The 24,020-nt window shown below is 36.1% G+C and overlaps 1 protein-coding gene across 2 annotated transcripts in view; it reads right to left on the bottom strand.

Annotated features, from left to right (window-relative positions):
* Nucleotides 1-24,020, bottom strand: part of POF1B (POF1B actin binding protein) — a 92,648-nt gene that overhangs the window by 23,882 nt on the left and 44,746 nt on the right. For both annotated transcript variants that reach the window (XM_017517925.2, XM_017517924.2), the window contains exons 7-9: nt 16,491-16,621; nt 5,293-5,320; nt 4,006-4,080 (exon numbers count right to left, since the gene is read on the bottom strand). In XM_017517925.2, coding sequence (XP_017373414.1) covers nt 4,006-4,080; nt 5,293-5,320; nt 16,491-16,621 — 234 coding nt within the window. The remainder of the gene's footprint in view (nt 1-4,005; nt 4,081-5,292; nt 5,321-16,490; nt 16,622-24,020) is intronic.

Here is a 24,020-nt window from a genome sequence, read left to right as displayed (position 1 = left end):
AATCTAGGCAAGCAAACAAAAACCAAACCAAAGCAACAAAACTCTCAATGGTAGGCTAAAAAGCAGAATGCAGAGAACACTGGAAAGAATTAGTGAACTCAGCGATAGAACAAGATAAAGTATATAATCTGAATATTAGAAACAAATAAATTAGAAGAAAATTAAACAGAGCCTAGAGGCCTGTGAGTGTATAACACATGCTTTCATGTTCAGAGCACTGGAAGAAAGGAGAAAGAGAATGGAGCTGAAAAAATATTCAAAAAAATTATGGCTGAGAACTTTCCCAAATTAGAAAAAACTGGTAACATACATATTCAAGAAGCTATGCATATCCCAAACAGGATAAGGCCAAAGAAATCCATTACCATGCAAATCCGCTCTTAATCTGAATGGCTTCCCTTTGTGGCTGACTCGACCTTCCTCTCTGGCTGCCCTTCACAATTTTGCCTTCATTTCAACCCTGGTGAATCTGACGATTATGCATCTTGGGGTTGCTCTTCTTGAAGAGTATCTTTGTGGTGTTCTCTGTATTTCCTGAATTTGAATGTTGGCCTGTCTTGCTAGGTTGGGGCAGTTCTCCTGGATAATATACTGAAGAGTGTTTTCCAACTTGGTTCCATTCTCTCTGTCACTTTCAGGTACACCAATCAAACACAGGTTTGGTCTTTTCACATAGTCCCATATTTCTTGGAGGCTTTCTTCATTCCCTTTCATTCTTTTCTCTCTAATCTTGCCTTCACGGTTTATTTCATTAAGTTGATTTTCAATCTCTGATATCCTTTCTTCCACTTGATTGATTTGGCTATTCATACTTGTGTATGCTTCACGAAGTTCTTGTGCTGTGTTTTTCAGCTCCATCAGGTCTTTTATGTTCTTCTATAAACTGGTTATTCTAGTTAGCAATTCCTCTAACCTTTTTTTAAGGTTCTTAGCTTCCTAGCACTGGATTAGAACATGCTTTTTTAGCTCGGAGAAGCTTGTTATTACTCACCTTGTGAAGCCTAGTTCTGTCAATTTGTCAAACTCATTCTCCATCCAGTTTTGATTCCTTGCTGGCGAGGAGTTGTGATCCTTTGGAGGAGAAGAGGCATTCTGTTTTTGGAATTTTCAGGCTTTTTGTGCTACTTTTTCCTCATCTTTGTGGATTTATCTACCTTTAGTCTTTGATGTTGGTGACCTTCAGGTGGGGTTTTCATGTGAACATTCTTTTTGTTGATGTTGATTCTATTCCTGTTTGCTAGTTTTCCTTCTAACAGTCAGGCCCCTCTGCTCCAGGCCTGCTGGAGTTTGCTGGAGGTCCACTCCCGACCCTGTTTGCCTGGATATCACCAGCGGAGGCTGCAGAACAGCAAAGATTGCTGCCCATTTCTTCCTCTGGAAGTTTTGTCTCAGACGGGCACCCACCAGATCCCAGCCAGAGTTCTCCTCTATGAGGTGTTTGTTGAACCCTGCTGGGAGGTGTCTCCCATTCAGGAGGCATGGGAATAAGGGACCAACTTGAGGCAGTTTGTCCCTTAGCACACCTCAAGTGCTGTGCTGGGAGATCTGCTGCTCTCTTCAGAGCTGGCAGGCAGGAACGTTTAAGTCTGCTGAAGCTGCGCCCACAGCCGCACCTTTTCCCAGGTGCTCTGTCCCAGGGAGATGGGAGTTTTATCTATAAGCCCCTGATGGGACTGCTGCCTTTCTTTCAGAGATGCTCTGTCCAGACAGGAGGAATCTAGAGAGTCAGTCTGGCTACAGTGGCTTTGCTGAGCTGTGGTGGGCTCCACCCAGTTTGAACTTCCTGGTGGCTTTGTTTACACTTTGAGGGGAAAACCGCCTATTCAAGCCTCAGTAATGGCGGACGCTCTTTTCGCCACCAAACTCAAGCGTCCCAGGTTGACTTCAGACTGCTGTGCTGGCAGCAAGAATTTCAAGCCAGTGGATCTTAGCCTGCTGGGCTACATGGCAGTGGGATCCACTGAGCTAGACCACTTGGGTCTCTGGCTTCGGCTCCCTTTCCAGGGGAGTGAAGGGTTCTATCTTACTGGCATTCTAGAAAGAAAACTAACACCATGCTAAAAGGGAAATTGTGACACTAAATGCTTACATTAGAAAACAAGAGAGGTTTCAAATCAATAGCCTAAGTTCCTGTGTCAAGCAACTAGACAAATAAGAGCAAAATATACCAAAAGCAAGCAAAGAAGAGGAGTGATAAAGATAAAAATGGAAATTTATCTTTTTGGTGGTGAGATCATTAAAAATTCATTCTTTTAGCAAGTTTAAAACAGAAATCAATGAAATTGAAAACAGGAAAACGATAGCAAAGACCAATGAAACTAAAATTTGCTTATTTAAAAAACTCAATTAAAATTGATAAACCTCTAAGAAGATTGACAAAGAAGAAAAACAGAAGACACTAATTATTAATATCAGGAATTAAATAGGGAATAGCAATGCAGACCCTGCAGCCATCAAAAGGATAAAATACTATGAACAACGTGAACAACTGTACATGCATAGATTTGACAACTTAGAAGGAATGGGCTACTTCTTTGAAAACCAAAAGATACCATAACTCGCCCAATACAAAACAAATCATTTGAAGAGCCCTTTAACTATTAAGGAATTGAATTATTTTTTTTCAAAAATTCCCCTAAACCAAATCTCGAGGCCTAGATATTTTCACTGGAGAATTCTATCAGATGTTAAAAAAGAATTAACAGCAAATATTCAGACTCTTCCTGAAAATAGAAATGAAAGAAACACTTCCTAACTCATTTTATGAGGCTTGTATTACCCTGATACCAAAACCAAAGAATATCAAAAAACAGAAAGAAAACTACAAACGTACAAACCAATGTCTCTCATGAACTTAGATGCAAAGATCCTCAGAAAGAGTTTTCAAAAAAAAATAGACCTCCAATGCACTTTGGATGGACATCCCACCACTGGAGGTAATATCAAGGATGTCTCCAAGATTCAAGTTTTGAGGAGCATATATGTTCCCCGAACCACCATCTATAATACAAAGTGTTTGCAACTAAAAATATTTTATTTAATTTTCATAAACATGATACCAGCTTCAATACTTTGATGATCAACAAAGACCTGAGACCAAATATCAAACTTAGAAATTGGTGTCACCCAACAAAACTAGATTATCTTTAGGTTCATTTGTTGGAAAAGCATGTACTCTTCTTTTTAGTCATGTTTCCCTAGCATCTATCTGATTTTGTTGTTAACTTTTGTTGTTGTTGTTGTTTGTTTGTTTCTTTTTGAGATGAAGTCTTGCTTTGCCGCCCAGGATGGAGTACAGTGGCACTATCTCAGCTCGCTGCAACATCCATCTCCTGTGTCAAACAATTCTCTTGCTTCAGACTCCTGAGTAGCTGGGATTACAGGAACGTGCCACCATGCCCAGCTTATTTTTGTATTTTTAGTAGACACGGGATTTTACCATGTTCATCAGGATGGTCTCAAACTCTTGACATCAAGTGATCTGCCCACCTCAGCCTCCCAAACTGCTGAGATTACAGGCATGAGCCACCGCGCCCATTCCTTAGCACCTATCTTGATCTGTGATATCTCCTTTCCTCATGGGGAATTTACTGTTCCAGTGATCTCTAGTCTTCCACAATTCAAGAAAAATTAGGAACTGGCCTTTCCATCTCTCCTTGCCAATGATGAGGTAGGGTAGGTGTGGTAGGGGAAAGGGTGGAATGGAGAAGAGGAAGGTAAAAATTATGAGATAGAGTTAGATTGTACTAAAGCACTGAGGAGTGAATAAGGGCATTCCACAGAAGGAAGTAATATTTCCAGGATGTTTTCCTGAATGCTAGTCATTCAATATAATTTTTTGGTGATCTGACTAAATTTTAATATAACCCTTGTCTAATCAAGGAATCATCAACTCTTAGGAAACAGGATTTTAATTTGGAACTTTCTGTTCTTAATTAAGGGAAGCAACCTAGGGAGCTGTTTGTTAGTGTTGATTTCACACATCCATTCTTGACCTGATCTCACCTGCAGAATATAGCGAATCTGCTGTTTTGTAAACTCTGACAATCCTTTAGGAATCAATGATTCAATGTCTTCTGACTGTAAGAAAAAGAAAAAAAGGCTTGTCCATGGAACAGATACATATCAATCATAAGATCAGCAATCTACAGACTCCTGTGTAATGGGACATATTTTAGGAATATTAAAAGATTAATTCACTTTTTGAGAAACAGTTTCTATGAGCTTCCTTTAGCCTTATCAGTTCTTACTTTAAAAAATCAATTATATTACGAACTGTATTAAAATAATCCTGAATTCCATGCATTTTGAGGAAAAGTTTTGGGCAAGCAATGAAAAGTTCCATTTGTATTCATAAAAAGACAAAATTAAAACAAAAGCAAAATGGCCTACTAAATAGGCCTGCACACTTTATTCATTGTATATTTTTAAAAACTGGAAGTTTTGTTGAGTGGAAGATATGACATTGTTAAAGCTGATTTTTGAAATAATGAAAACGTTGGGAAATAAAATAAAAATTAAGGGTGTTACAGATTTTACTGAGAATTTGTACAGAACTGTAGTGACTTTTGAAAGATTATGATGTTGCTACAACACTGAAAAGCTTCAACTAATTATAAGTGGGGAACTGAAGTACTTTTTTAAGGTAATTTAGGAATTACTGAATAATTGTAATGAATGTAGTATACCAGTAACTGGAAAAATAATGATTAAAAGCACAAAAGAGGCTGCTGTGCTTTTAATTGCATTGAAATAATTTTTCTCTATTTGATTATTTTATTAAAAGCAATTATTAAGATAATATGCATATGTACTAGATTAATACTTGAAAATATTTTTACTTTAAGTTGCTGACTAGCATGGCACATACAAGGCTTTGAAGCATATCAAAACTAAATTTGCTATTTAATCAATCATATAGATTTCAGTTTTCTAAAGCAGAGAATATGTGGTCAGTGAAATATCTCTTGTACCCCATAAATAAATACACCTACTATGTACACACAAAAATTAAAAATAGAACATTTCAAACAAACATTTCAATAAGCATTGACAAATTAAATCATATACTGACAGCTGATAAAAATTTTTATGAATGATTACTAATTTTGTAGCCATTATAAGTACGTAAGTGTTTATATAATTTGAAAGGCAAAGTGGCCATCATTTCTTTCACTTACCTGCATTTTCAGTCTAGCAAAGGTACTTAACTAAAAGAATATTACTATTGCAAATATCAGAATCTACTTTGTTATTATACCATATTTGATTTTCAGGTAGTTTTGCACTTACCTCATCTGTCGACTCAAAGTCCTGTTTGCTACAAGAACAAATAAAAAAGATAGACAACTTTAGAAAAGTGCATTCACTGATCATATATAAATGCTAGTTTTCTATTTTTATCTTACTTTTTGAAATATAAGAGCACTTATTCAGTTTATAAGCACAAGTGAAAATGTTTAAACTAAAATGGTACTTTTATTTAGTTTGACTAAAATAATTTTTCTGGAATTCCCAGATCTATTAAGAATGAACATCTGAATAACAAAACAATAAAATATGCAGAAATGGTTAGTGCCATCCATTAACACCAGTTTAATTGCAGCTAGTTTAGAAGTTCTCAGTGCTTGGCAATAAATGCTACTTGGGTGAATAAATAACGAAAATAGCATTTATCTCTCTATTTCCATCTTCCTTTTCTTCTCCTTCTTGTATCTTTCAGTGCTGATTCCATCTTCTCTCCACAGTGTTTTCAAGTTCTTCATACCCTCTTTAACAAAATCAAAACTTGCAAGACAAGCCTGAATAACTTATTTAATCTATACTAGAATATATTCGGCAATGATGAGGCTTGAAGGATATTTGAATCTTTACATAGGGACAAAACATTAAGCAAAATGATCAAAATTCTATTAGGGTAATAGAATTTCCAGCATAATAATGAGGCTTTGGTCACACAGGTTGAAAAACCCTTTGTGGAGCTATGTTAGGTAGGAAAATGTTGCAGGAAAATTGTTACTGGTTATACCACACTGGCACTTACTCCTTTGAGAATGTTGAAAACTGGAAAAGATACACTTACAGTGTTGTCTGAGGCAAGACACAAGCCTTCATTTTTGCCAACTTGTTCCTGCTCCACTTGATGGAAGAATTAGGCCCAAAATATATATGGTAAACATACTACTCAAACAAACAAATAAACAAAAAACAGTAAACATGGGTTTTGACTGAAGACAGACTATTTATTTTATTTTGAAATCATTAACTTGTCTTTATTACCTGATAGGATTTTATCATGAAAACATTCCTAGATTGATTGATCTATTCACTTTTGAAACTTTTGTTTTAGGTTGAGGGGTACATGTACAGGTCTGCTATATAGGTAAATTGCATTTTGTGGTGGTTTGGTGTACAAATTATTTCATCACTGAGGTAATAAGCACAGTACCCAATAGATAGTTTCTTTATCCTCATCCTCCTCCCACCCTCCACCCTCAAGTAGGCATCAGTATCTGATGTTTCCTTCTTTGTGTCTATATGTACTCAGTGTTTACCTACCATTTATACATGAGAACATACAGTATTTGGCTTTCTGTTCCAGAATTAGTTTGCTAAGAATAATGGCTTCCAGCTCCTTCCACGGCTCTGCAAACGAAATAATCTCATTCTTTTATGTGGCTATGTACTATTAGATGGTGTAGATGTACCACATTTATTTTATCTAGTCTACCATCAATGGGCATTTAGGTTAATTCCATGTCATTGCTGTTGTGAATAGTGCTGCAATGAACATAGGTGTGCAAGTGTCTTTATGCTAGAACAATTTATATCCCTTTGGGTATTGGTTGAAACAGTTTGGCAATTAGTCCAAGAACTTTAAACCGAATCAGCATTTGATTCAGTAGAATTGCTGGGTCAAATGCTGGTTCTGTTTTAAGTTCTCGGACAAATTGCCAAACTGCTTTCCACAATGGCTAACCTAGTTTAGGTACCCACCAGCAGTGCATAAGAATTCCCTTTTCTCCACAACTATGCCAGCATCTGCTATTTTTTGACTTTTTAATAACAGCCATTCTGACTGCTGTGAGAAGGTATTTCATTATGGTTTTGATTTGCATTTCTCTAATGTTCAGTGATGTTGAGGGTTTTCATATGCTTGTCAGTCATGTATGTCTTCTTTTGAAAAGTGTCTGTTCATGTCATCTGCCCACTTTTTAATGAGGTTGTTTGTTTTTTGCTTGTAAATTGTCAAAAAGAAGTGTGGCAATTTCTCAAAGACCAAAGACAGAGATACCATTTGACCCAGCAATCCCATTCCTGGGTATATACCCAAAGGAATATCAATAATTCTATTGTAAAGGTGCATGCATGCATATGTTCATTGCAGCACTATTCACAATAGCAAAGATGTGGAATCAACCTAAATGCCCATCAGTGATAGACCGGTTAAAGAAAATGGGTATTAGATTTAATACCTAGTTGATGAAATAATCTGTACAACAAACTCCCATGATGCAAGTTTACCTGTGTAACAAACCTGTACTTGTACCCCTGAACTTTAAAAAATGTTTAAGTTTCTTATAGATTCTGTATATTACACCTGTGCTGGATGTATAATTTGCAAATATTTTCTTCTCTTATTCTGTAGATTGTCTTTTACGTCTGTTGATAATTTATTTTGCTGTGCAGAAGCTCTTTAGCTCAATTATGTCACATTTGCCTGTTTTTGTTTTTGTTGTAATTGCTTTTGGCATATCTGTTATGAAGTCTTTGTTGGGTCTTATGTCTAGAATAATATTTCCTAGGTTATCTTCCAGAATTTTTATTGATTTTTGTTTCAGGTTTAAATCTTTAATACATCTTGAGTTAATTTTAGTATGTCGTGTAAGGAGGGTTCCACTTTCAATCTTCTGCATAGGGGTAGCAATTTATCCTAGCACCATTTACTGAATAAGGAGTCCTTTCCGCATTGCATATTTTTGTAGATTTTGTCAAAGGTCAGATAGTTGTAGATGTGTGGCATTATTTCTGGGACCTCTATTCTGTTCCATGGATCTATGTGTCTGTTTTTGTAGCAACACCATGCTGTTTTGGTTACTGTTGCCTTGTAGTGGAGTTTTAAGTTGGGTAATTTGATGCCTTCAGCTTTGTTCTTTTTGCTTAGGATTGTCTTGGTATTCCAGTCTTTTATGGTTTCATATGAATTTCAAAATAGTTTTCTTTAACTCGGTGAAGAATGACATTGCTAGCTTGATAGGAATAGCATTGAATCTGTAAATGGCTTTGGGCAGTATTGACATTTTGACAATACTGATTATTCCTCTCCATTAGCATGGAATGTTTTTCCATTTGTTGGTGTCATCTCTGATTTCTTTGAGCAGTGTTTTGTAATTCTTATTGTAGAGGTCTTTTACTTCCTGATTTGGCTGTATTCCTATGTATTTTATTCTTTTTGTGGCAACCATGAATAAGATTGTGTTCTTGATTTGGATCTCAGACTGGATATTGTTGGTGTATCGAAATGTAATTGATTGTTGTACATTAATTTTATATCCTAAAACTTTGTTTAAGTGGTGTATCAAATCAAGGAGATTTTGGGTGGAAACTATGGGGTTTTCTAGGTATAGAATCATATTTTCTGCCAACAGGGATAGTTTGACTTCCTTTCTTCCTGCTCAAATGCCCTTTATTTTTTTCTCTTACCTGATTGCTCTGGCTGGGAATTCCAGTGCGATGTTGCATAGAAGTGGTGAGAGAGAACATTCTTATCTTGTTCTGGTGTGGAGAAGAATGTTTCTTTTTCCAAATTAGTATGATGTTGCCTATGGGCTTGTTAGAGATGGCTTTTATTATTTTGAAGTATGTTTCTTTAATTCCTAGTTTCTTGAGAGGTTTTAACATGAAAGGATCTTAAATTTCATCAAAAAACCTTTTCTGTATCTATTGAGTGATCATGTAGTTTTTGTCTTCAGTTCTGTACATATGGTAAATAGCATTTATTGATTTGCATATGTTAAATCAACCTTGCCTCCTAGGAATAAAGCCTATTTGACTGTGGTGTGGATTAGCTTTTTGATATGCTGCTTAATTTGGTTTGCTAGTATTTTATTGGAGATATTTTTCATCAATGTTCATCAAGGATATTGGCCTTAAGTTTAATTTTTTCTTGTGTCCATGCCAGGTTTTGGTATCAAGATGATGCTGGCCTCATAGAATGAGTTTAAAAGGAATCCTTCTTTCTCATTTTTTTTTTCAGAATTGTTTCAGTAGAAATGATACCAACTCTTCCTTATACATTTGGTAGAATTTGACTGTGAATCCATCCAGTTTTGGACTTTTTCTATTTGCTAGACTCTTTATTACTGACTCAGTTTCAGACCTCATTATTGGGCTGTTCAAGGATTCAGTCTCCTCCTGGTTCAATCTTCAGAAGCTGTATATATCCAGGAATGTATTTCTTATAGGTTTTCTAGCTTGTGTGCATAAGGGTGCTTGTAATAGTCTCTGAGGGATTTTTGTATTTCTATCCCCTTTTCATTTCTGATTGCATTTATTTGTATCTTCTCACTTTTTCTCTTTATTAGTCTAGCTAAAGGTCTATCATTTCCATTAATTCTTTCAAGGAACCAGCTTCTGGATTCATTGATCTTTTGTATGGTTTTTCATGTCTCAGTTTCCTTCAGTTCAGCTTGAATTTGCTTATTTCTTGTCTTCTGCCAACTTTGGGGTTAGTTTGCTCTTGTTTTTGTAGCTCCTCTGGTTGTGGTTTGGGGTTGTTAATTTGAGATCTTTCTAACTTTTTGATATGGGAGGTTAGTACTATAAACTTCCCTCTTAACACTGCTTTGTCTATATCCCAGAGATTCTGATATGTTGTATCTTTGTTGTCATTAGTTTCGAAAAATTTCTTGATATCTTTGTTGTCATTTGTTTCAAAATTTTTCTTGATTTCTGCCTTAATTTCATTATTTACCCAGAAGTCATTCAGGAGCAGGTTGTTTCATTTCCATTTAATTATGTGGTTTTGCGTGATTTTCTTAGCATCAATTTCTATTATTCTTGCACTGTGGTTCAAGAGTGCAGTTGGTGTGACTTCATGTTCTGTGTACTTGCTGAGGATTGTTTTGTGCCCAGTTTTTGGGTCAATTTTGAAATATGTGCCATGTGCAAATGAGAAGAATGCATAGTCTTGTTTTGAGGTGGAGAGTTCTGTAGCTATCTATTAGGTCCATTTTGTGAAGTGTTGAGTTAGGGTTCTGAATATCTTTGTTAGTTTTCCACCTCACTGATATGTCTAATATTGTCAGTGGAGTTTAACAGTCTCCCACTGTTATTGTGTTATCTAAATCTCTTCATAGTTCTCTATGAACTTTCTTTATATATCTGGGTGCACCTGTGTTGGGTGCATATATATGTAGGATAATTAGGTCTTTTGTATTGGACCCTTTACCATTATATAATGTCTTTTATCTTATTTGATTTTTGTTAAAGTCTGTTTTGACTGAAATTAGGGTTGCAAGTCCTGCTTTTTTCTGTTTTCCATTTGATTGGTAGACTTTTCTCCATCCGTTTACTTTGAGCCTTGGGTGTCATTGGGTGTCATTGAGTCTCTCGAAGATAAAATAACTTTGGGTTTTGTTTCTTTACACTACTTGCCACTTTGTGCCTTTTAATTGGGGCATTTAGTCCATTTACATTCAAGGCTAGTATTGATCCTGTCATCATGTTGTTAGCTGGTTATCATGTAGACTTGTTGGTATGGTTGCTTTATAGTGTCACTGGTCTATGTACTTAAGTGTGTTTTTATATTGTCTGATAATGGTTTTCCTCTCCATATTTAGCAATCCGTTCAGGACTTCTTGTAAGGCATGTTTGGTGGTACCAAATTTCCTTAGCATTTGCTTGTCTGAAAAGGATCTTATTTCTCCTTCGTTTATAAAGCGTAGTTTGGCCATACATGAAATTCTTCGTTGAAAATATTTTTCTTTAAGAATGCCAAATACAGGCCCCCAGTCTCTTTTGGCTTGTAAGGTTTCTACAGACAGGTCTGCTGCTGGTCCAATGTGGTTCCCTTTGCAGGTGACCTGCCCTTTCTTTCTAGGTGCCTTTTACATTTTTTTTCTTTCATTTCGAGAATCTGATGACTATGTGTCTTGGGATGGTCTTCTTGTGCAGTATTTTGCAGGGTTCTCTGCATTTCCTGAATTTGAATATTGGCCTCTCTAGCGAGGTTGGAACAATTTTCATGGACGATATCCTGAAATATGTTTTCCAAGTTGCTTCATTTTTCTGTCTCTCAGGCATACCAGGGAGTCATAGATTGAGTCTCTTTACATAATCCTGTATTTTTCAGACGTTTTGTTTATTCTTCTTTATTGTTTGTTTTTTTTTCTCTGAGTTATTTTGGTGAGCCATTCTTCAAGTTCTGAGATTCTTTCCCCACCTTTGTCAATTCTGCTGTTCATATTTGCAATTACATTATGAAATTCTTATAGAGTGTTTTTCAGCTTTATCAGATCACTTTGGTTCTTTCTTATAGCAGCCATTTTGTCTATCAGCTCCTGTACTTCTTTATTTAATCCTTAAATTCCTTGGATTGGGTTTCAAGTTTCTCCTGCAGTTTGATGGTCTTTGTTCCTATCCATATTCTAATTCTATTACTGTAATTTCAGCCATCTCAGTCTGGTTAGGAATCATTGCTGGGGAACTGAACAATCCTTTTGAGATAAGAAAACACTCTGGCTTTTTGAGTTGCCAGAGTTCTTGCACTGGTTCTTTCTTATTTTTGTAGGCTGATGTTCCTTCAGTCTTTGAAGTTGCTGACCTTTGGTTGGTTATTTTTTTTCTTTTATCCTATTTGGTGTCCTTGGAGGTTTGGTTGTTGTATAAGGTGAGTACAGTCAACTGGCTTTGTTTCTGGAGGATTTTAGGGGTCTAAGGCTCAGCTAAGGACTCCTGAACTGCATGCTCTAATTCTGGGCAGTGATATTGGGCCAGGCTTTGATATGTGCCCCTTGAAGGTTAGGAACCTGCCACATTGGAGAGGCTGGGCTCTTCCAGGACCACTGGTCACAACTCTCCTATGGGTGGTGCCAGCCACCATAACCAGGAGAGTGGTGGCAGTGTGATCCATCCTCGTTTGCACATGCCAGCAGCAGTGGCAGTATGTTGGGGTATAGATGCATTGGCTGCAACATGAGGCTTGCAAGTACAGGCGTGCTGGTCTCTGTGCTGGTGTTCACAGTGGCAGCGGTGACAGCATGGTGGTGGTAGGGGAGGCATCAGATTCCGCCAGTGTCCCTGTGTGCATTTGCCCAGCAGTGGTGTTAGCACAGGGGTGGGGCAGTGGTAGCACTGGACTGTGCATGCCCTTTGTGTACACATTGACACAGGTGGCAGCTACGGCTGGGGGTGGGGACGGGTCCACTGGTCTTCTCGAATATTTTCACACAGACAGCAGTTTCAGTGCAGGTACAGGGTGCTGGTGGATGCTGGGCCAGTGTCGCTGAGCCCACGAATGCTCTGATGACAATGTTGGCACAGCAGGGGGTTGGGGAGCAGGATGCACCTACGCTGGCAGCTGTAGCACAGCAATATGCATGCACACATTCATGATACTGGGAAAGGGGAGGCAAGACCCATCTGCACACATGCACTGTCAAATGATTTGGAGGATGGGGGTGGCCATAGGTGAGTGGGTGCAAGCAAAGTGGCACGAGGGAGGCTGTGGTGGGGGGAGGACATGGGCAGGCTGGTACATGCCCACAGAGGCTGCTCCTTTGCCCACTAGAGCTCTTCACAGCTCAAGTACTGTCAGCTAGTGCAGGAGGTATGATAAGGGCCCCCAGGAGGCACCCCACCTGGGCATCTGAGACTGCACTACAAGCAGGCACAGCCAGTCTGGGGCCACAGGAGAGGGCAGTAGACTGAGGAGGGTTCTGGCCTCTTCTGGTGGGCAAGACTGCCCTGCGATGTTTAGATCCAACAATTTCCCTAGAGCTAAAGTGTCCTATGGGAGCAAGAGGAGCCTTGAAAGATGGGCATCCCTGGCTGTGCTCTATAACAGAGGCTTACACATAAACCCTCTGGGCTCTGAACTTACTGGAGTTCTGCCCCTACCACTTCCTTAAGCATCTCTCCCTGCCAACTCACGTGTTCATGGGAGTTGTGAAGTCTCCTGCTGGCAGGTTTCCAGAGGCCCATGGCAAGTGCAGGTTGCTGCTTGCCTGCTCAACTCACTCCTTCCCTAAGAGCTGTTGGGGCCTAGAAAGGAGTTCCAGTGTGTGATAGCCCCGTTCAGGTTCTCAGTTTTTTTCCCTCTTTAGTCCCCAGAATATTTATTTTAAAGAAGTAAAATAGTTTCAGTGTGTTAACTCCTACCATTACCTTCTTTGTAATATCTTATGAGTAATATATTGCCTACAGAGATAAGTGGGTCACTTACTGTGAAAAACCTCTTGCACACACTTATAAAACTGTATGAACTAGTGAGTAAAAAGAGAGCTGAAGGGTCCCTTTCCTCAGGCATGACTACATATGTGCAATTGTCTGCATGTACCTATGTGGTATTTCCTGTGTTGCCCAAAATAGAATTTATGGGAACTCCCTAGTAAAAGTAGAAATATCTTCTTGTTTTTTAATGCTTTACTGAAATAAATACATGTATACATGAAAAGCTAAAGCAAGTTAAAAATGTGAATTGCAATGCAGTTTTAGTAGCTTTGCATTACTTTTAACTGGAATTATGATAGTATTAATAGACCTGTTGCCTTTACAAGATACTAATCCTTATTTCTCCCAATTCAAATGCCAACACATGTACCTAGTCACTGTTTTTTCTATAATTAAGAAAACAAAACAAAGGAACAAAACAAGAAACAATCAATAGAACTGCATATTGGAATTTTAAAAAGTAACCAAAATGGTTTCATGTGTATCCTTAATTTTTATCCTAAAGCCCACTAATTGCTGAACTGCATTTTGGAAAAATACGAAAAGTGGATACAGAAAGGGAGGTAGAGATGGAGAACATGGAAGCAAATAGAGTAGATCAGGGAGGTGGAAAGGTTAGTGTGGAGCAAATCTCCATCTGAAACTGGAAGATAGTGGCTAGAATTACATTGGGCAGAAAAAAGGAACAGAGTGACACTCCCTGTATACAAAATTTTAAACAATTTGCCTGTTCATTACACATCCTGTGTTGCAAGGTTAAGTGATTTGCCTAAGGAATATTGTTTCTCAGAGTGTTGGGTTCTAGTCCCAGATTTTGCCACTTTTGTAAACATAGTTTAGTGGTTCTCAAATTTGACCATGCATCAGAATCCTCTGAAGGGCTTGTTGCTGAGCCCTCCCCAAGGAGTTTCTGATTCTTTAGGTCTATTTTTTTTTTTTTTTTTTTTTTTGAGACGGAGTTTCGCTCTTATTACCCAGGCTGGAGTGCAATGGCGTGATCTCGGCTCACCGCAACCTCTGCCTCCTGGGTTCAGGCAATTCTCCTGCCTCAGCCTCCTGAGTAGCTGGGATTACAGGCACGCACCACCATGATACTATACATTTAGTATGTAAAAAAAATAAAACTGGGACATGAAACCAGGATACAAACTCCAGATCTTAAGATTATGCCCTATATACCTCTGAATTTTACAGTGTGACACTTTGATAGAAATATTTGCAGGGCATGGTTAATGCACAGAAGTAGAGCATCTAGACTAAACTGAAGATTTGGGGAAGGCTTTGCAGAAACGTTCATAGATTATAGGTAAAGGAGTACTCAAAAATGTTTGAATCCATCTCAGGCACTTAGTAGCTGTGTGATCTTAATAACTTATTCTTTTTGGGTCTTCATCTGAAACTCTGTAAGGTTACCATGCAAATTAGATAATATAGATAACTCCTGGCACATGGTGGATGCTCAACATATAGCTGACTATTACATTAAGGGAAATATTTTAAAATAATGAACATGTGCAAAGAGATGAAATAGTTGTTTGGGTTATGTGAAAGAGGGAGACTTGTTTGTGTGCTGGGTAATAGGAGATGGTGTTCATTAGGATAAAACTATGATGAAGACCAAGTTGAAGAGAGAAATGCATTTATAATGGCACCAGTTCAAATAGATGGCTCTGCTTTTCTCTAGCAGTGACAAGCTGCATATGCATAGCAGTAAAGAAGGCATTTGTTCATTCAATACATACCCATTGAGCGCCACAGTAAACCAGCCACCACACTATGCACCAAGGACACCAGGGTAAATAAAACAGCCTTCATGGAGCCCTCTGCATTCTAAAGGTAGTGAATGTTGGATGAAGGAGGTGGTGGTGGTGGTTAAAAAAGAGAGAGAGACAATAAGGCAGAGAGCTACAGTAATCCAGAATTGGGGTTTTGCTAAGTGGGAAGGGCAGTTCGATAAGGAGGCAAAGCAGTTGAAAGTGATAGTAAGAAAATGGTTATAGTCATTAATTTGAAAGCAATAAAAGTCAGGTGGGAGGTAGCTAATAAATGGAGAAAATACAAGATGTACAAGAGATTAAGAGAGAATACATTACAGACATCAAAATACTGACATGGAAAAATATATACTGCATATATTGGAGTAAGAAAACATACAAAATAATATATATGGTGTCATCCCATTTATATTAACCTATATATTATATAAAATTATATATTATTTAAAATCTAAGAAGTAAAAGAATCTAGTTAGTGAAAATTTTGAATCAGAAAAAAATCTATTGACTTTCCTTTATCTTCCAGATTATTTTGAATTTGTGGAGCTTTTCTAGATTTTGCCTGACAGATGACCACATATATACTGTGACTATATAATAGAAGGCATCTTTTGGAGTGCAGCATATAGAATTCATTTCATGACAAAATATGCTCTCATCTACACATGAACAGTTGACAAATTTTTAATGCATATCTGTCTAAATCTATATAATTGTATATTGTGTTATATAAAATTATGTTTATATTTATATCTATTGATATATATTTAATATAATATAATAGATAATAACAATATATAAAGTTTATATATAATATATGACATATCGAATATATGTTAAACCTTGACCTCTGTATGTTGAACACACATAAGTAGAAGACAAACGTTAGTATGCTGGCAATAGGACCATACCGAATATCATCAGTGTAATATCTTAAAACAAGTTATAGCATGCCATGCGTTTTTGATCTCCTTGCCCAAGAATTTGCTTTTGCCATGAAAGTACACTACAAAAGAAGGTACATGGAATTCTTTACCAATCCTAAAAGGGTTTGTGTTTTTTGTTTTTTGTCTGATTATTTTCATAATCTACATTAACTCTTAAAATGAGACATTTTCTCATATATGCCCTTTTACTTATTGAAAGTATTAGAGTTTTGCTGTGAACCTAAAACTGCTGGTAAAAAGTCTATTTTTAAAATACTAGAATGTTGTAAAATGTTTGATGGCTACAACATCAAGAGAAATAATATGTTTACAGTACCTTCCTCCAATTCTCTGCAAATGTTCCAATAAGCAGTGATACAGATCCGTATTCTTACGGCTCAGATCAGCCAGCAACTCTCCAAAATATCTGGGGTCCAATTTTTCAGGACCATCATCCTGAATTATCACCTGAAGCAAACATCAGTTGTAAGCAATATTAAGTTTTTCTAAATTCACAGATATTTTTATGTGCAGCAAAACAAAGTAAGATAACCTATTAAAGTCATCACATTAATCAATCCAATTCTTTTACAGAGATACATTTTTTAATATAGGAAAAATTTAAAGAAAAATCAACATTGCAATGGCATTTTCAACTTCATTTAACTCAAATCTAAGTGTTCGAATGAATGCAAAACTTGAATAACATAAATATTCTTGAATATAGGCACTTAAATAAAACAGTCAAATAAGTAAATTAAACCACATGGCTTATTCATATATATCCTGTGGGGAGAAAAGAAAATGTGAATTATATTTTTTAATTTTTAAAATTAAAAAATTAATTTACACATAATAAAAGTACTTATTTATGGGTTTTAGTGTGGTGTTTCACTACCTACATACAATCTGTAATAATCAAATCAGGATAATTAGCATATCTAATACCTCAAAGAATAATCATTTCTTCATGGTGGGAACATTTCAAATCCTCTCTTATAGATATTTGAAAATATAGAGTAAATATCTATTAGCTATAGTCTCCCTACAATGTTATGGAACACTGGACCTTATTTCTCCTATATAGCGGTAGTTTTGAATTGTTAACCAATCTCTCTCTATATCTTCTTCCCCCTCCCTTCTCAGCCTCTTGTTATCACTATTCTACTTTCCACTTTCATGACATTATATGACATTAATATATTTAGCTCCCCCATAAAGTGAGAACATGTGATATTTATCTTTCTGTGCGGGGCTTATTTCACTTTACATAATGTCCTCCAGGCTTATCCGTGTTGCCTCAATTGACAGGATTTTATTCTTTTTTTATGGCTGAATATACTCCATTATATATATTATATATAAACATACCATATTTTCTTTATCCACTTATCCATTGATGGACACTTAGGTTGATTCCATATCTTGGTTGCTGTGAATAGTGCTGCAATCAACATAGGAGTGCAGATATATCTGCATATATCAAAATCATACTGATTTTTTAATTATACTGACTATAGGAGAATTACTTCCAGTTGGACTTGCATATTCTCAGTGAAAGTCAGCCTGATTTGTTAGTATATCTTAAAGGTAGATTAAATAAACCTACTTGATTCAATGTGTTTTGATGTATTTCTTATTTGACTTCCCCCATTTATTATTTAAAGTGAATATTTAATCAATCTCACATGGGAAAGAGTAGCATAGGGCCAACTGTAGAGAACACAGAGACTTCAGAGACATTTGCAATCCTAGACTCAAATTACTATGAACAGTGTCCTAAATAAGACACATTCTTTTGGCTTCCTATTCTTGGGTATCAGTCCTTTCAATATATTGGGCACCATGGCTCCCAACACACTGCCTGGAGGACAATATCTTAGGTTACACTCCACACTACTATTGATATTTCATGTGAAACCAAGTACCCTAAAAACACATTTATTATTAAGCATATAGATGGTAAATTGACTTTGAATTTGACTACTGATACTTCCTTTTCAACCTGTCCCCTGATTTCAGACCTTAAAAAAACTATACATTCTAAGGTGAATGGAAGAATTGCAAAGTAAGCAAAGATAAATTTTCATAACTACATCTGTGACAAAAAACAGTTTATAAAATATTGGTCAGTGAAAAAAAGTGAAATACAAAATAGTGTAGTATCATCACATTTTTGTTAAGTCTAGATAAATATACAATCACAATGTTAGTTGTCTTGTCCATGTACCCTTTGGAGTTGCTTTCCTGAGTAAATAATGATTATCTCCTAAACAAAATAGAGTCTCATATATGAAGGCATGAGTAGATGGGTAAATCTGTAAAGTCAATATTACCACATAGTACATTTAAATATCATACCTTTTAAAACAGAATTTAAAATAGTGCATATATACAGATGTAGATAATATTTGAAAATAGATATAGATTCATGTATCTACATCTACATATTCTATATAAAACCTTTAAATGCTTCCATAAACATAAAAATGTTTTCTATTTCCCAGTATGTTCTCTCCTTCAGCCACAGCAGATTTCACTCTTTGAGACGCACACCATGTTATTCCTGCCTCTACGATTTTACTCACATTGTTTTCTGCTTAAATACCCTCTGTCCTTCTTGTTGTGTATCCAAATCTTACCCAACCTTTGAAACTCATCTCAAGATCTACCATATCCATGAAAACTAAAACTATGCCACCAACAAGCTAATTCAATTCAGCTCTTTGTGCTCAGTTATCATGAATTGTTTTTATATTATTACACAGATATACATCTTGTTCTCTCAGCACCCTCTTTCTACCACAGAAGAGATAAACACATTTAAGAGTAAAGAATGAGTCATACTTTTTGGGTTATCTGATAATAGCTCATACAATATTGGTTAAATACTCTACAGCTGCTCACTAAATACTTGTTGAATTCAAAGAAGTCATCTACCTGATTAGACCTGCCCCCAAGTGCTAGTGATTCTGGAAAGAATTTTTTTTACAGGTTTCTATCTTAAAGCTGCTAGCAACAACAACAACAACGACAACAAAAATGGTTAAGAAAGTTAGCAAGAGTATAGGCAGCCCTTCCTTAGGAATATCATGGTGAACCCTTGTACTTTCTTCCTTACTACGAAGAGTCAGTATCATCACACAGCCTAAATGGAGCAACTAAACTGAACTCCTTGTAGAGTTGGAGGCTGGTATTTGAGTTCTAATAGACTGTTGGATCATGTCCATCAGATTCTCTGTGATTGACTCTTCCCAAGAAATGAAGGTTAAAAGCAAGCAAGTCGTTATTCAGAATTATTTCTCATTTAAAGGGTCAATATGTTTAGGAAAATCATAAGATAAGGACAAAACCTGCCCTTTTAGAATCAGTAACACAGTTGAGTTCAAATTTTGAAGGGGAGAGGACTGAGGGGAGTAAAATTCTCATATATTTTTAAGTCTCTGACAGGAGTATTAATCAAGACCAAGGTGAAATTTCCTAACCATAAACTGGGTTGTGCCAGTTAGCAATAATTTCCATTACTAAATCACAGCTCTTTGGAGCTTCTTAATTTTAATGTAACTATTTGTTTTTGTCTTTTGACATAGCTTTTAGAGTTGGCTCAAAGCCACCTTTTTGTTGCTTTAAGAATGCCAAAATAGAAGCCCTCCCAAGGGTACATGAGTACCTTGGGCCAGAATAATGGCAGCAGTAATGGATAGAAGTTTTCTCTCTGTTACAATACTGACTTGATAAGCTACGTGAAACATAGCTGTACCCCATATATACTCATCTGCCTGATGAATGAGAGCTATCTCAAATGTTAATCTTGGATAATTACTTTAGTTGTTCACCTATAATCAAGGAAGGAATACAGGCTGTGCTAAAGAATGTAAACATATATGGATATATAAAACATGACTTTTTTTTATTACAAAAATTGTTAGATTCTTGAATATGCATCAATGAAGTACATTTAATCAGATCACTATTTGACTATAATAATTGCCAACCAGTCAAACTCCTTGTCTCTAGTTATAGATGAGAAGCCCATGATGATAATTGCTCCAGCAAACTCAAGGCAAAGCAACAATGCTTAAGTGTACACCCAAGGCAAATAAATGAATGGCCATTTTTCAGAAAATCTAAAGAAAGGAAATAATTTCAAAAGGAAGTAATTTCTAAAGAGAAATTATGGTCCTCACCTCACTACTGCCTTGGAAGCTCTTGACCTGGTTCAAATTTGGGGTGTTGTTTCATATTTGTGGTCTATGAAACTCTAGGAGTAGTAGGTGGACTTTTCTTGCTAGCCTCCACATTTTATAAACTTTCATATTCAAAGGAGACCCACTTGACCATCATATTTACATAGTTCAGTGTTAGTGATTATAAGACACAATCAATAGTTGCTGGTTTCGGCTGAGCTATCTACATTCTCTTGCCTGGTTTCCTTTCAGCTTAAGAGCAAACATTTGAGAGAATGCCTCTCAGGGGTAGGGATAGTTTGTAGTCAAGAAACAAATGACAATCCAGTAGAACAGTCCTGGCTTAATTAAATTAATTCCCACTAGGTAACTGACTTAAATGAATATGAAAGTTTCACCTATTTAGAAGGGTTGTTTAGCAGATTATAAGAGCTTAAAATGCCATGTCATAAAAAACCAATTATATCCAAGTAACTAACCTCCTAAAAGGTCATGAAAACATTAAGTAAAAAGATCCAACTGGGTAGTAAGTTTTGAACTGTTGCATGGCAACGGAAAACGTCACTATTAGTAAAAGGTTATAAGGTACAGATTATACATATATGTCCAGCAAAATTCTAAGGATGTGGTGACAGTTTTGGATGTATAAGATTACTGCTTGATTTTGCTTTGGTGTGGAACATTTAACATCTGTTAGACTGATTCAAACATTGTTAATCCAGTGGACATTAATCCCTGACAAAATTAAATGTATTTCAGATACAATGTCACTTGACTAATGAAGTAAAAATAAATAATCGGTCTCTCCCTATTTTACACCAGACATGGCAATTCTAACAAGAGAAAAAAGAGAATTTTAGGTTCTGAAAATCCTATTATTTTAATATATATAAATATTTTAATAAAGGCATGATGCTACCTAGTGCATATTAGATTTTCTTTTATGTTTTTTCTTTTTCTTTAATTTTTAATTTTTATGGGTATATAGTACATGTATATATTTATGGGATATATGAGATACAGGCATACAATATGTAATTTCTCTGTGTTACAAACAATTCAATAATGCTCTTTTAGTTATTTTTACATGTACAATTAAATTATCGTTGACTGTTTTGCTATCAAATACTAGATCTTATTTTTCCTAATTATTTTTTGTGTCCATTAACAATCCCTAATACTTTCCTACCTCTGCCCCACTACCCTTCTCAGCCACTGGTAGCCATCAAACAACTCTCTATCTCCATGAGTTCAAATGTTTTATATTTTAGTTTCCACAAATAAATGAGAACATGTGATATTTGTGTTTCTGTGCCTGACGTATTTCACTTAACATAGTGTCCTCCTTTTTCAACCATGTTTTTGTAACTGACAGGACATCATTCTTTTTATGGTTGAATAGTACTTCATTGTGTATACATACCACATTTTTTTTATCCATTAGACAGTTGGATAAAGAAAATTTTTTATATTCCTTCCAAATGTTGGTTATTTCCTTTCTTTTGTGTATATACCCAGCAGTGGAATTGCTAGATCTATTTTTAGTTTTTTGAGGAATCTCCAAACTGTTCTCCATAGTGGTTGTACTAATTTACATTCCCACCAACAGTGTGCTATGGTTCCCTTTTCTCCACATTCCCACCAGCATGTGTTATTGTCTATCTTTTGGATAAAATCCATTTTAATTGGGGTGAGATAATCTCTCACTGTAGTTTTGATTTGCATTTCTCTGATGATCAATGATGTTGAGCATGTTTTTACACATCCTGTTTGACATTTGTATGCCTCCTATTGAGAAATATCTACTCAGATATTTGGCCTATTTTTAAAAATTAAATTATTAGATTTTTTTCCTGTCGTGTGAGCTCCTTATATATCCTGGTTATTATCCCCTTGTCAGATGGGTAGTATGCAAATATTTTCTTTCACTCTGTGGGTTGTCTCTTCACAAGTTTTAAGTTGTATAGAAGATTTTAACTTGATGTAATCCCATTTGTTCATTCTTGTTTTGGTTGTTGTGTTTCTTGGTTATTACTCAAGAAATCTTTGCCCACTCCAAAGTCCTCCAATTGATTCTGGTGCACACTAAGGTTTGAATTCCACCACCCAATGTTAGTAGAAGGCAAGGCTACCTGCAGAGAGGGAGACAGCAGCAGTGGGACTTTGAGAATGAGCAGGGTGGGAAAGATAAGAATTAGACATTGAAGACTGTGGTAATGAGTCAATTAGAATCAATTTAAAAGGCTGTTTAACAATGGTGTGAGTGCAGCAAGACAGAGACAATCTGTACTAGACTAAATTGGTTTAGTTTGAGGACTTTCTCCAGTATGCAAATAAGTCATTCCAGGGGCAAAGAAGGTGGATGGCATTCTACATAAAGCAAATGATCAGCAAAGTTATGATGGTAAAAGAAGGGTTTCTAGAAAGAGCATTATAGAATTGACCAACAATGGAAACCAGTGTGGCTTAGAACTGAGGGCTGGATAGTTTGGCGAAGGTGACATTAAACAGAAATGAGAGAGTAAGAGATAAAATAAGAATGTGATGACAAGAGAAACAGACATTCATAATTCCAGGTTAAACAGTTTCAAGTGAAGATATAAATTCAGGGACTGGCCAAAGGCTATGTGAACTGAAGATGTAGAAATGAAGAAATTGAGAGTGAGGAAGAACCATGAAGACAGTGTGGGAAAGAGTACTAATGTGGGTGAAGTTCTTACAGTTGATTCTAGAGCAGGAGTCAGTAAGAAGTGGAGAGAAGATTGTAAGTTGGCTGATGAAACCGTTGAAGGATAGAGAGAATGACCAAAATGTCAGTAGAGAGTAATAATTCAAACCAAGGGGGGTAGTATATATGGATTACAGAGTTTTAAGGAGAGTAGAAGGTTGATAAGGGATAATTTATCAATAGGAACCAGAATATTTGACTGTGTATAGAGAAAAGAATTAACAATAGATTCACAAAAACCAAACAAATGAAAAAAATTAGATAATTATTAACACCAGCAAAAAGTTGTGCTAACAAAAGTTGGTTCAGCAGTAAATGATATTTTATAGCAATAATAATATAAACACTGAATACTGATTTAGTGAAAATAAATGTAGATTTAACTATATTGGAATGATGGAAGGGATGGAAACAGTTGGATGAGAGATTAATAGAATTAAACCTTTGTGTGTCAGAATTATCAACAGATAATAGATAACACTGATAAATCAAGACATATCAGCATAAGTATATGCACAATATAAGTTTATGCATACCAAAAATATATGCATACCACTTAGCTTTATATATAACTATTTTGCTAAATGGAAGTAAATATCAAAAGACAAAGCTAACAATTGAAAATGGTGGCCTCTGGGGATCAGCTCGGGGCAGTGAAGAGGATTGGGACAGGGAATTTTTTAGTACTATTTGGCCTTTTAAAGTATGTACATGTATTACTTTAATTAAAAAACTAATTTCTAAAACAGCAAATAAGTAACAGTTTGTTGAAAATAAAGTTGAGTTTGCCATAAAACAATAGCTCAGAAAGGTTCCATAGCAAGAAGTTGCAGAGGTTGCAGAAGACAAATAAGATATTGTTGGGAAAAGATAAGCCCCAATTGGACACTAATTAGCTTTGTGGAAGCAACAGCAGGGGATAGATGTTTACATAAACATCTATCATTTTCAA

This window comes from Cebus imitator, unplaced genomic scaffold (genome assembly GCF_001604975.1).
Source record: "Cebus imitator isolate Cc_AM_T3 unplaced genomic scaffold, Cebus_imitator-1.0 Scaffold653, whole genome shotgun sequence".
Taxonomy (NCBI): Eukaryota; Metazoa; Chordata; class Mammalia; order Primates; family Cebidae; genus Cebus; species Cebus imitator.
The sequence above is the reverse complement of the archived record's forward strand: the minus strand, read 5'-3'. Positions and strand labels throughout refer to the sequence as shown.